General features: G+C 35.0%; 2 protein-coding genes across 10 annotated transcripts in view; one reads left to right on the top strand and one right to left on the bottom strand.

Moving 5' to 3' along the window:
• Positions 1-14,838, top strand: part of mapk10 (mitogen-activated protein kinase 10) — a 96,514-nt gene that overhangs the window by 69,006 nt on the left and 12,670 nt on the right. For all 9 annotated transcript variants that reach the window (XM_065243957.2, XM_065243955.2, XM_065243956.2 and 6 more), the window contains one exon: positions 992-1,055. In XM_065243957.2, coding sequence (XP_065100029.1) covers positions 992-1,055 — 64 coding nt within the window. The remainder of the gene's footprint in view (positions 1-991; positions 1,056-14,838) is intronic.
• LOC135721603 (uncharacterized) lies at positions 2,741-14,249 on the bottom strand. The gene is made up of 10 exons (XM_065243953.1): positions 13,960-14,249; positions 12,465-12,734; positions 10,912-10,959; positions 10,310-10,357; positions 9,919-10,079; positions 8,571-8,667; positions 8,006-8,344; positions 7,604-7,745; positions 7,329-7,453; positions 2,741-5,527 (listed from the first exon to the last, which is right to left on the bottom strand). The coding sequence occupies exons 2-10, from the start codon at positions 12,726-12,728 to the stop codon at positions 5,198-5,200; spliced, it is 1,554 nt and encodes a 517-aa protein (XP_065100025.1). The 5' UTR covers positions 12,729-12,734; positions 13,960-14,249; the 3' UTR covers positions 2,741-5,197.

Genomic DNA, 14,838 nt, shown 5'->3' with positions numbered 1-14,838 from the left:
ATCATTATTCATTGTGTTATCAATAAACTATTGTGGCAGAACTAACCTGCTGAATTTTCCAAAGGCATATAATAAACTAACCATTGTCAGTGTATTCAGGTTGAATAAACAGTAAATAAAGGCTGCTCATTTACACAGAAGCCGGTCACTCACTGTTAGTTATGAATAGATTTAAGCAGTGGATGGAAATGAAAAATAACTTGCCTGGAGGTTTTGTTAAAAAGCTGATATAAAACTAATACACAGAAAATTAAATATTCATATACTATATAATGCCTGAAAATGTTGTCATGGCTCAATTTGAATTTTTTTAAATATGTTTTAATGCTCAAAAATCATGTCAGGTTTTATTCGACCTTTCATATGATGACCAAAAATGCACAACATGATTTGAGAGACAGCATCTCTTAAAAAACAACAACTAATGTCTCTGTCTTAACTCGTCCTTTCTGCACTCCTGTCTAACTAATAGTGATGTTTAGTGTCTATCTAAAGTCTATTGTTCTTATTATTGATTGTGTGACAGCATGTTTAGAAGGAAGTAATATTTTACCTTACAGTGTCCAAGATATATAAAGTTTCTAAAAAAAACATAGTTATGATAAAAATGTAAAATGTAAGTAAATTTGAACACTGTAAAGTAAAATATGGCCCAGATTTTAGCATTACAAAAATCTGGTCTACTTATGTACTGTATAGTGCTATTTTTGATGTTAGTGAGATTAGATATCATAGATGTAGATCATATTTCATGTAAATATTGTACACATCATCCTCAGATTCATTGTTCAATGAATGCAGCATGATTTTTTTTTCCTGTAAAAGAGTTATCTTTGATCATCAGTGATTTAGGACAAACATTAATGAAATTGATGAAACAATAAATTTAGTGTTAATCACACTTTATAAGGGGGTAACGAATAAATGCCTTTGTCTTTCTCGTTCTCTCTCTCTCTCTCTCTCTCTCTCTCTCTCTCTCGCTCTCTGTCAGCCTCCTCCACAGATCTATGATAAACAGCTAGATGAGAGGGAACATTCGATTGATGAATGGAAAGGTAGGCCTTCATATGGACCTCTCTTCATGTACACTTGACATATTTCACTGCCCACAGACATCTGAAGAGAAACAGCAGTATATCATTCACACAACACACTCACACAGTACATGGGTGTTTGTGAGTATCTGAAAATACAAATTCATTTATGTTTTTGGAGTCGTGGCCTAGATGAAGGCACATACGTATACTGCAAAAAGTGACTTTTTTACTTAGTATTTTTGTCTTGTTTTCAGTACAAATATCTAAAAAGTCTTAGATTACAATGCATTTTTTTTTTTTTTTTTTTTTTGATGCGCAAAATGACCTAAGCAAGTCTAGTTTTTTTTTAGACAAAAAAAAGGGAAAATGTGCTTGAAACAAGCAAAAATTGGGGTAATCTGCCAGTGGGGTAAGAAAGAAAATCTTGAAATAAGTTTACGTTTTTCTTAAACACTTAATTCAATAATAAAATTTTCACCCCATTTGCAGATATTTTTGCTTGTTTTTAAGCACAAATTTATATTTTTGTCTAAAAACTAGACTTATTTTCTTAGGTCATTTTGCTCATCAAGAAAATACATTTTGATTTGAGAATTATTTCTACTGAAAACAAGACAAAAATATTAAGAAAGTCATTTTTTTTGCAGTGTACACTGCAAAAAAATGTTGAAGAAAAAAAGTATTTGTATTTTTGTCTTGTTTTCAGTAAAAATATCGGTAACACTTTAAAATAATGTTCATTAGTTAACATTAGTTAACTACATTAGTTAACATGAATTAATGATGAACTGCACTTATACAGCATTTATTAATCTTTATTCATGTTAATTTCAACAATTACTAATACTTTATTAAAATTTGGTTAACATTAGTTAATGCACTGTGAACTAACATGAACAAACAATGAACAGCTTTATTTCTATTAACTAACATTAACAAAGATTAATAAATACTGTAACAAATGTATTGCTCATGGTTTGTTCATGTTAGTTAATACATTAATTAATGTTAACTAATAAACATTATAATAAAGTGTTACAAATTAAGATGCTTTTTCTTTATGAGCAAAAGGACCCAAGAAAATAAGTCGTTTTTAGACCTAAAATATAAAATTTAAGTGATTGTGTGCATAAAACAAGCCAAAAAATCTGCCAATGGGGTAAGCAAAAAATCTTGAAAATTTTTCTTAAACACTAAATTCAAGAAAAATTAAAAAAAAATTTGCTTACCCCATTGGCAGATTTGTTTGCTTGTTTTATGCACATAATCACTTAAATTTGATATTTTTTGTATAAAAACTAGACTTATTTTCACTCTTAAAACAGATGTGTTAAAAATAACACAACCTGTGTTAAATTTTAACACACCAGTGTGTCTAGTTAAGGACAACACATGTTGTGTTAATTTTAACACAGCCAGTGTGTTATTCTTTTTAACACAGTCAATGTGTTAAAACATTTAACACACTTATGTGTTAAAAATAACACACTAATGTGTTATAGATGTGCTATTTTTGACCAGTTAGAATAAATGCACCACAGTAAAAGCATTTTCATAAATATATATACAGATTTATTAAAACATAAATTTTTACAAAGGCAATATTCACATGTCATTTGAATTTCATAAGACACATTAAACAATTTTATACCTTGGATTTACAAAAATTATTTCTTTGTAAGAAATCATGTGAAGTGGTTTTACATCAGCAGCTTTGCTCAAATTAATCACTTTGTATTCATTTGTTCTTTGTACTGCATAGGCATAAAAGTGTGGGTGAAAATACACTTGTGACAAAACTCTCAAAAAAACTAAAACACATTCTTTTTCACATTGTGGAACTATGTGTAAAACCTCACCAAAGAGACGCTCTCCTCTTAAGTCACGGTTTAAAGCAAGTACACAACCAGTTTGAAAAGTCTGACCAAACACATTAACAGAGTGAGAAACATGAATAGTGCTACATGCATCAAGTTCATAGCCAAAGTCTTTCATATTTTCAACAAACAGCACACTCTCTTCCAAACATCCAACCATCACTGAAAAAACATTTGGGACAGTAATTGTCTCAGTTAATGGACTGCCCAATTTCCAATGAAACATAGTCTGAACCTGACTCTTGTAGGCTAATGTCTTACTTATATTTTTGAAATTACACACAGTTTGTGCATGTTTTTTTAGAGGACAATGTTTTCCCTCAAATCTCATGCACCAAAATTTAGACAGTGGGCCGAATTTTAACATCATTCGCCAGTAATGAGTCATAAAATGATGCTTTGGAATTAGTGATTTGTTGGGATATAGTGTCTTAAACAAGTTATGGTGATCAATAACTAGCTGCTTTAAAAATACAGCTAATCCCTTGGTAACAACTGGTGCAAAAATTATGCTACAAATTTCTCTAAGGAGAAGGAACAATTTCCAGTGACTATGACCTTCACTTATAAAATTTCCAATCAGGAAAGGCAAAGAAAGGATGAGACACCACATTTGACTGGCATTTTGCTTCATGGGGTTCTCAGATGTTCTTAAATTCAGAATGGCACTGGGCTTGTTTTTCTCATTTGCCACACCATAGTCAAAGCTGACCATTCTGTCATTCAACTGTTCTAAAGTGAAAAGTTTTTCCTCATAGATGAAATGTTGTAACATAAGTTTGATCTCGAGTGGAGCCACACCCTCTAAAATGTCATGCATAATGTCAACGCAGACATTATCAGTAATATGAAAGTACTTTAGAGAGTTTAGACAAGAGTCTGCTTTTATCCCTGTTAAACCAGGATTTTTAAGCATAACATGTTGACTGTAATTTACTTCATTGCGCAACTCCAAACAATTGTCATCAAATATACACTGCATCTCATGTTTGTCAATCAGACAGAAATGACAGAATTTGTTGGCTGCGAAACTCTCCAAATATCCTCCAAGTGAATGGCAGGCCAGATTGTCAGCGGTGAACAAGCATATTGTGCCAAATAACAGTGTACTCTGGCCATTGATCTGAACTTCAATCCCTCTGGTTTCAAGAAACTTTATATCATCCAACAATGGCTCAAATATTTTGTCAAAACCATAAACTTCTTTGTCAATCGAATTAAAAAGCAAACATAGGTGGATGTTTTCAAGAGATGAGTTAAATCTAGCAGGTAAATTCCTCAAACAAAAATAAACTGCTCCCATTTTGTGAACTTTGGTTTTAGAGCCTAAAGGATTTGTTGTTTCAAAATCATCAAAATAAAGTTGAATTTGTAAAGCTTGAGGAAATCTGCTGTACAATTTGTGATTTTTAAAATGTGAGCCATCACAGTAGTCACGCAATTTGTCATCACTTTTGGTTGAATCCACAAAAAACTTCTGCATTTCTTCATTTTTTAAAAGAAACTTCAGAGTATCAATAATAGATATGTATTGACATGTATCTGCTATTAACACTTGAGTTAATTTACCTTTCATTCTTGCAGCGTCTCCTCTGTTTCCAAGAAAGATTTCTGTTGGCTTAATAAAAGAGTGGTTTGCTGTAAAATATTTAGTCATTTTGTAGGGGGTATCAACTTCCTCAAACATATTTTGTCCTTTTTCAAAATCTTCCATCAAAGTCTGCAATTCATCACTGGGTACTGAATAGCGATTAAGCAGAGATGTGGTCCTCTCTTGCAAGCAGTCCAGGGTTTCGCAGAGTAGTTCTTTTGTGCAAGTGATGCTTTTTTGCACATCAGTCAGGGTACAATTTGAAGAGGAGTACATTTTTGCAACAAATGCTGCTGCACAGCTTTGGTAGTCAGGAGTCTTACAATTACTGGAGCCATCAGAATTAGTCTCTAGAATATCAACAGCATCAGAGCAAGATGCAGCTGAGAAGTCCTCATTCATGCTGGTGTCAGGGTCCTCACTCATGCTGGTGTCAGGGTCCTCACTCATGCTGGTGTCAGGGTCTTGTTCTAAATGTGATGGGTTTGCAACCTGAGCATGCTCTCTATTGAGATGTTTAGCATAAGAATTGAAATTATGGTATGTTCGTTGACAATTGTTTTGACTACAAACAATTGTATAATCCTGTCCATCAGAAAGTGCATGGACATGCCTAAGATGCCTAAGAAGTTTCCGGATATCCTTTGAATTGGGTTTTTTACACTTTGGACATATGTACATGGTGGTTCAATTTAGGAAAGTGCTTGAAGCTTTGCAATAAGCTCCACAACTTTGGATCTCTTGCCACCAGAGAAAGGCAGTTCATATAGACTTTCAAAGAAATTAAAGACAGATGTGAGTTGAGCAGGATATTCTACATTGCAAACCCAATACACTTTGAACAGCTTGTCAATGGCACACGTCAGACTGTTATCCTCGAGTGGAATGGCGAGTTTGTCATTCTCGGCCACAATGATGTATTGTGCTGTAGAACTTGGAGCTCCAAAACAGACAATGTGGGGTTGATGGTTTTCCACAATTTTCTGGGAATTATCCAGGAGGCTGGAGATGGTGGTTCCAGCCTGTAAAAATAAAAATACATTTTATAAAAGCTATTATTAAAACAATTCAAGTGACTGGAGGTTCTCTTAAAGGAATAGTCTACTCATTTTCAATATTAAAATATGTTATTACCTTAACTAAGAACTGTTGAATCATCCCTCTGTCATCTGTGTGTGTGCACGTAAGCGCTGGAGCACGCTGCGACGCTACGATAGCATTTAGCTTAGCCCCATTCATTCAATGGTACCATTTAGAGATAAAGTTAGAAGTGACCAAACACATCAAAGTTTTTCCTATTTAAGACGAGTAGTTATACGAGCAAGTTTGGTGGTACAAAATAAAACATAGCGCTTTTCTAAGCGGATTTAAAAGAGGAACTATATTTTATGGCGTAATAGCACTTTTGGGAGTACTTCGACTTGGCGCAGTAACACCCTCCCTCTCCCATTATGAGAGGGAGAAGGGTAGCGGACTTTTCAGGCGAGTCGAAGTACTCCCAAAAGTGCTATTACGCCATAAAATATAGTTCCTCTTTAAAATCCGCTTAGAAAAGCGCTACGTTTTATTTTGTACCACCAAACTTGCTCGTATAACTACTCGTCTTAAATAGGAAAAACGTTGATGTGTTTGGTCACTTCTAACTTTATCTCTAAATGGTACCATTGAATGAATGGGGCTAAGCTAAATGCTATCGTAGCGTCGCAGCGCGCTCCAGCGCTTACGTGCACACACACAGATGATAGAGGGATGATTCAACAGTTCTTAGTTAAGGTAATAACATATTTTAATATTGAAAATGAGTAGACTATTCCTTTAAAGGGACAGTTCACCCAAAAATAAATATTCTGTCATTAATTACTCACCCTCATGTTATCACATAGCCGTAAAACCTCTGTTCATCAACCATAATTTTAACAAAGCCACGAGAATACTTTTTGTGCACTAAGAAAACAAAAATAACTTTATTCAACAACTCCACATCCCTTCCACCGTGGCATGCCGCTATTGTGAAGAAAGTATCACAACGCATGTGCATCCTAAATGGTGGCACACCACAGCAGACGTGATGAGGAGAAAAGTTGTTGAATAAAGTTATTTTTGTTTTCTTTGTGCACAAAAAAGTATCATCAGAGGTTCATATTAGTACAATTGAACACCTGTTTTCACATGGACTGTACTACTTATATCATACGGTTCTGTGCTTGGGAACATTTTATTTGTGTGCTGCTTAAAGAGGGTCAGAGAGCTCTCGAATTACAACAAAATATCTTCATTTGTGCTTGCTAAGTTCAACGAAGGTCTTATGGTTTTGAAACAAAATGTTTGGGTGAACTGTCCCTTTTAATTCATTTGCATTAATTAATTAAACTACAGGTAAGGGATATTTTCTTATTTTTGTACAAAAGAAAATTGGGATGCACAATATTATCACTTCACTGTTTTGGATCACTGAATTTTTTTTCAGAATGTACATACAGAATGACACGTCCGCTGTGATACCGTACACAGTCATTAGCGCGTGCAGTGACAACAGCAGCAACAGCTTCCATAGGTCCTAATGCCCGCTCAGTAAGGTTTATTTATTTATTGACTGCTGTTGGCCTACTTATAAATTTTTTTAAGTAAAATGCACAATTAACCTTGGCCAAAGTGAGTTTAAAAATATTGGCAAAAATCTAATATTGTGCATCCCTATAAAACTAAATGTAAATAGTATAGGAGTATGCAATTCAGAGAGTTGTGTAATTAAATAACATCATAAATTGCTTGCACAGAAAACGAACAAACAAAAACATAGCTTGGGGCAGTCAAGTTGCTTACCAGCTTAATGTCCAAGAGGTACACAAGGGCTGACTTTGTACTGCATTTGGCCCAACCTTTGCTCCTTCCTGATGCAGTGGGGGGCAGCAATGTAGTAAGAAGTTGAAGAGCTCTGTAACATGACTCTGTTGTATGATAAACCCAAAACATAAATGGGATTAGCAGGAATAATGACTGACTTTGATCTCCAACTTTGCCTTCAGAGAACTTCTAAAACTAATGGTGTCCACTGAATGAAAAAACAACATTTTGACAGAACAAGCAAAGTAGCCTACCTTCACTTCCATTATCAGTTGGCATGACAAGAGGATCTTTCTCTGTGGCCATCTTTTGCAACTTTGGAACAATATTTCCTTCCCATTTTCGAAGAAAGAGATCTGCCTTCCCAGGAAACATTTTTCCAAACTCAGTGTCAAGCTACAACAAAGGATAGAATGAACAATTACAACACTGCTGTGTTTTTTCAGTATGTTCCCAAATCATCCAAGTGTATGCAATCTTAAAACTATACTTCAGTATTATGAGGGGAGTGGTTAAAGGATGTTTAAAGAATAATGTAACTGAGGGAACAAGATTTCAGAGCAAAGCAAAAGTTTACAAACAAAACATTGTGTGGAAAAGTCTACTTATATGCGTAGCTAGAAGGAAAAGCCATGCAAAACACAAGATGTCCTTACCAAGTATGGCATGTCTATAAATCGTGGGTATTCTTCAAATATCTCTTTCACTGTCGGGGACTTGTTTGAGATCCATGATCTGCGATTACTGTATGTTTTCTCCATGCCCATTTTGATGGTATGGAGGTTTTCTGGAGATGGTTTCATCCTTTTGATCACAGTTGTCCACTCTTGAGTAGACTCATCCTCGACTTCCAAAGTGATAGACACTACAGAGGAATCACTGATTCGAATACGTTTCCGCTGGTAGAGACGCTGATCATCATGAAGATTCCTTCGTAGATTTCTAAGTTTCATCTCAATAAATCCACTGTGGGAGACTGGGTCATAGAAATGTTCCTGTATGACAAGGGTAAAAAAAACAATTGTAATAATTTTTTGCCATTTTATTTCTCAAAAACTCATGAACCATGACCAAACCATTAGAGTGGATGTACTTTACAAAAAATTGTCAGTACATTTCCAGCTATTTTGAAACCGGTTAACCAATCAACATACCAAAATTACTATTCCAATTTCCATTTATTACAACAGAGCTTTGTGTGTTTGAGTAAGTACAACTTACAAATCCTTCATTCTCTTCTCCAATCTTGATCTTCAGAGAAGGAAACAGTGTTACCACACTTTCTGCCAACATTCGCTTCTCATCATTACAAGGGTAACTATAAGCAAAACAGGAATTAAATTGTACATTTTCTCTACAAAGTTGATCAATTTATAAACAGCAACGAGTGTGTATTCAAAGTACTCATCATCTTTATACATTATCATATTAAGAGTTGTTTTAGTTAAAGGGATAGTTCACCCAAAAGTGAAAATTCTGCCAACATTTACTCACTCTCATGTTGTTACAACCCCGCATAAATTTCTTTGTTCTGATGAACACAGAGAAAGATATTTTGAGAAATGTTTGTAATCAAACCGTTCGTGGACCCTATTTACTTCCATAGTATTCTTTTTTTCCTACTATGGAAGTGAACGGGTCCACGAACGGTTAGGTTACAAACGTTTATCAAAATATCTGCCTTGGTGTTCATTAGAACAAAGAAATGTATACAGGTTTGTAACAACATGAAAGTGAGTAAATGATGACAGAATTTTCATTTTTGGGTGAACTATCCCTTTAAAGGTGCAGTGTGCAGGATTTAGGTCTATTGACAGAAATGCAATAAAGCATACATAACTATGTTTTTGTGGCACATAAAGACCATACATAAAGAAGCATGTTTTAAATACCTTAGAACATTGCTTCCCAAACTGTGTTCTGCGGCAGAAAGTATGTAGTGTTATGGATTTAAATATATTTGTAAAGAATGTTTACGTCATCTTTCACCAGAATATAAAAATATTTCTCATAATTTGTAAATATTTCTCGTAGTTCTCATAATTCACATGAGATTCTTAAAAACTGGTTTATAAATGTTGATAATTTTGTGCAAAGAGACAATCTGGTTTATTAAATATATACTGTATGTAATATACGGGGGGGGGGGGGGGTCGTGGAGCTTTTGCTATGTTTTTGGGGGGCCTTACCACTCTGAAGTTTGGGAAGCTCTGCCTTAGAATAAGGGATTTTATATACATGCACCACAGGTTTAATTAAAATGTAAAGTCACAATTTTGCATTGATATGTTTCTACGGTATCCCTAAACGGACCAACTGCTCTACAGAGCACATTTCTTCTTAATGTTGACTAAACAACGACATCTTTGTACTTATTTATGTAGCACATTTAAAACAGCCCTAGTACTGACCAAAGTGCTTTACAATAAAAAAGTCTTAAGTAAACCAACTTTGCTTAAGCGCAAGCAGTAACTGAGCCGTTGGTTGCAATTCTTAAACTTAATCATGAGATGCCACTAAATCTGCAGTACTTCACACAGCACCTTAAATTTATCAACTGTAAACTTACAATCCACTTCGTTCCACCAACGCACTGACTCCTATCTTAACAAGGAGTTTTCTTGACGTCTCTGAAAGCATTCCTGAAGCTTCATAATCCGTCAGTATACTTGGACCTTTGCTTTCAATAAGTGCTCGCAGGGTGTCTACATCAATTCTATTACGTTGATGCTGGAAATATAAAAAGCAAAAGTAGTTCTAATCAGATGAGTCGATTCAGTTACTCAAAGTCAGTCACTTTTGAATAAACTGGATGAATAATTTTCACTCATTTACCATGATCTACTGACAAAATATACAAATGTACAAGCGTCTTTCTGGAATGGGCAAACAAAGTCAAACAAGTTGACACAAATAGTGAAAAGAGTGCTATTATGCAACACTCAGTTGTGTATACAAACCTTCTGTTGACTACTAGGACCAGCTTCATGTACGTTCTTTGGTGCAACCTTAAAAAGCAAAACAAATGAACAGTTAAAATATGGTCATTCATACCACAGGCCTGTTGAATGCTTTATTCTGGTTGGTTGAGAAATGTTCCATGGGTGTTATTTTTCTGTAACACCTGACCTCTCAAATGTCTTAAAGGATTACTCCACAAAAAAAAATCCTGATAATTTACTCACCCCCATGTCAAACAAAATTGGTAAAAGTGCATATCTCTTATTTTTCTTGCCAAAAATGACAATCATTGTGCTAGATAAGACCCTTATGCCTCGGTTGGGATCGTTTAGAGCCCTTTGAAGCTGCGTTGAAAAGGCAATTTGAAACTGTATTGAAACTGTAAACTGTTGGGGTCCAATAAAGTCCACTATATGGAGAAAAATCTTGGAATGTTTTCCTCAAAACAATTTATTTCTTCTCGACTGTACAAAGAAAGACATAAACATCTTGGATGACATGGGGGTGAGTAAATTATCAGGATTTTTTTTAAGGAAGTGGAGTAATCCTTTAAAATAACCACCAGAGCAATGTTTGTGCTAACCATCGTGCCGCAACATACATTTTGTTGATGACTTGGACCAGCCACATCTACATCCAATGTTTCATCCTTAAAAGACAACAAATTTAATAAGATGAAAAGGTTATATGAAAGCAGGCTTACAATGTATGTGACACAGTGTGCGTAATACTGAATCAGATACTGTATGCATATACCGATCATATAATATATACGAAGTTAAACATTCCCAAACTAGTAAAGTGTGTTTGTGACATGTTTATTTGTGAGGTTTAATTAACTACCATTATTTACTAATGTGGGTAAAATAAACTGTACTTCAGTGGTTCCAAACCAGGGGATCGAGGCCCACAGGGGGGACAAAACAAGACTTAAAATAAGCTACAACAAGCAAAAATCAAGATGTTTCTTATATTTTTGGCCATTTTAGTAGCGAATATACAGTACATCTGTCTAGTCATTCCAAGTTCTATTTAATTTTATGTGGAAAAAATTGAGTGAGAGGGGTCCTTTAAATATTGTTGTGGGCAACTATGGGGCCTTGGCTTGAAGTGAAAAAGGTTGGGAACCACTGCTGTACCACATTTTCATTATCATTTGTAATCACGCCATGCCATGTTCAAATCAGTGGAAATGCAACCTGAACCGTTTTTTACTATGATTAAAATTAAAAAAGCACTATTAATATTTAATGCTTAAAGGGATAGTTCGGCCAAAAACGATATTAAACCCATGATTTACTCACCCCCAAGCTATCCGAGTTGCATATGTCTATCGTTTTTCAGACAAACACATTTTCGGATATTTTAGAAAATATTTTAGATCTTTCTGTTCATTAAATGAAATGTTACGGGGTCCAGCAATAGTCCACGACCTTCAAGTCCAAAAAAGTGCGTCCATCCTTCACAAATTAAATCCAAACGGCTCCAGGATGATAAACAAAGGTCTTCTGTGGGTAATCCGTGCGGTGTTGTTGTAGAAATATCCATATTTAAAATGTTATTAACGTTATAAACTACCTTCCGGTAGCGCCGCCATTTTGGAGTGATGCGCATTCAGGATGAGAGCTTACGCAGCGTACAGAGTTTCTCTGCTGCTGCTCTGTGCCCCCGCCCTGCGAATTTGTCATACGTCACTAAGAAAAGTGCGTACACTATGCTAATAGTCTCTCCTGAGTCTAAGATGGCGGCGCTACCGGAAGGTAGTTTATAACGTTAATAACATTTTAAATATGGATATTTCTACAACAACACCGCACGGATTACCCACAGAAGACCTTTGTTTATCATCCTGGAGCCGTTTGGATTTAATTTGTGAAGGATGGACGCACTTTTTTGGACTTGAAGGTCGTGGACTATTGCTGGACCCCGTAACATTTCATTTAATGAACAGAAAGATCTAAAATATTTTCTAAAATATCCGAAAATGTGTTTGTCTGAAAAACGATGGACATATGCAACTCGGCCAGCTTGGGGGTGAGTAAATCATGGGTTTAATATCGTTTTTGGCCGAACTATCCCTTTAAGGAAAGTATAATAATACTGGAATCTGTATGCATTACAGGTCAGTAGTTACTGAAAAGGAAAATTACATACCAATGCCTGTGATCCACTTCTCTTTACCGACTTAAAAAAAACTTGAAACTTGTCCAAGTTTTCCACTTTCTCATTAAGATCTGTGTCAATAAATTCATTAAAATCAACATTAAATTTCAAAATTCTGTGGTACTCTGCGGCACAGGGTAGGAGACTTTTGCAAGCATTCATTATTTCTGCAACACTCTTGAAACGCTGAAGTTTTTTGCATATCTCCTTTTCATCTAGAAGAACTGCAACTAGTGTTTTTGGAATGTCTTCCATTTGAAGCTGCAAAGGGGCAAAAAAAACAATCTGTTATTATACAAACATACTGATTAAGCAAAGTATTAACATACATAATGTAAAAAGTAGTTAACAAGCAGTATTAGAATAAACACTTTTTATTTACGAAAACAGCAAGTTAACATAAGCTAGATAAACCTCAAAGTTTAATCCTACTGTATCTTCATTTGTTTTATAAGATGGTAAGAGCAAGGAAGTGTTTTGAGTTAAGGCTATGCATCACACCACCGAAATCTCATACCGGCTTATGCCTAACGTTATATTTACACAAAACTCAAACTCACTGAAGATAAATAAACAGTGATGTAAGGATAAGTAATTAAGTACAAGGCAAAGGACTAAAACTACAATAAATGACAAAAGTAACAAACATATATTGTATAAATGTATTATTTTTTTCACTCACTATTTTCTCTCACTGCTGTTTAATTGACAGGACAGAGAGGAGCAACATCAACTTCCCCTTTAAAACCAAAGTCCGGATCCAATTACGGTTAACTTACACATGCATTATCTTTATCAGCTGCTTACTTTCTCTTAAGACCTAAATTGACCGTGTTTATGATGATTCTTGTAAAGACGGAAATTTTTTTTATAACACGCGGTAATTCATGTGTATTTTACGACCATTAACGCCGCAAAAATGCTCAGGAGCTCAATGAGCAGCTGAAGCACTATGTTATGCTGCGTTCCAGGCAACCTGTAACCCGTAACACACGACTTCAAAACAACGACTTACGACTCTGAACTGGGAGTACATCGATCTAGTACGAGTTCACGGGTGGGAAGTCAGGGGTTTGACTGCCGTTCCAGTGCACTTTCACAGGTAGAAGGTTGTAAAAACACGAGTTACAGGCTGCCTGGAACGCATAGGGTCGTGAGACTCGTGAGATTTACTCTCACATAGAAACAACGCGCGCATATAAGTAAACGCGCTTTTGTTTGTGTTTCAATAGCTTGAAATCACTTGTTTTAAAACTGCGGGGCTTAAAACGTGTGTAAATGTTAAGTTTTCGCGACCACGCGCACAGCAACGTGACGTGGGCGCGTAACCGCGATAGACACAACAGTCCAAAATCTCTTCACTTAACATTAATGTTACTAGTTTAATATAACGTTAACGGTATATCACCCACCCCTAACTCAAACTAAGACAAACATAAAACTCTTTTAAAATAAGTTATCTCCAGAAACTAAGGGACAAACTTACCACAATGTATGAGGAGAATTTATAATTTGTAAAGCACGCGGCTGCAGTCCTGTTCAACACGGGCTCTTATGTCTACCGAAAATACCTGTACACAGGAAAGGGCGCTAACTAACGCACATTTGACCGTAAAATATACACTAAAAATACATTTAAAATAAAAAATAAATCAAAATACCTGACATGGGTGCATCCAAGTCATCCGTAGATGGAAAAAGAAGCGCGAACTTGCTTAACGGCGTTCGGAGTGACGTAGCAGCAATGTGATTGGATGATATTTAACACATGTTGTGTTAAACACACTGTGTTGTTTCTCTCTCTCTATCTCTCTTTCTTTTTACACATAATTAACTTTTTTTAACACAAGATGTGTTAAAATAGCCTTAACACATTAAATGTGTTATTTTTTAACACATCCTTTTTAAGAGTGTTCTTGGGTAATTTGCTTTGCAAGAAAAAGCATCTTAATTTAAGAATTTGTAGATATTTTTACTGAAAACAAGACAAAAATACTAAGAATAAATCATTTTTTTTTTAGAAAAAATATATTTTAGTTTTGTAAATATGTGTGCTTAATTATATTTTTGTCTCAAAACATAATTGCCAACATTAAAACATACACCTGTAGATTTAAAAAAAGATTTTTAAGTTCAAGTGTTTCAAAACCAACATGATTTCACAAATTTCCATGAGATATTCACATAATTTTTTGCTCATTTACCATTCTCACGGATTGGTAACTCCACTGCTTTTTCCTATTTTCAAACCATTGTCGCTTCGGTTTAGGGTTAAATTTGGTGTTTGCGTAAGTATGTCACTTTAAGTATTGGTTTATACAATTCTTTTCTGATTTATTCTTTTATATTTTCTGAACTTTAAACA

Source organism: Paramisgurnus dabryanus, chromosome 18 (genome assembly GCF_030506205.2).
Source record: "Paramisgurnus dabryanus chromosome 18, PD_genome_1.1, whole genome shotgun sequence".
NCBI lineage: Eukaryota > Metazoa > Chordata > Actinopteri > Cypriniformes > Cobitidae > Paramisgurnus > Paramisgurnus dabryanus.
This window is presented reverse-complemented; position numbering and strand designations above follow the sequence as displayed.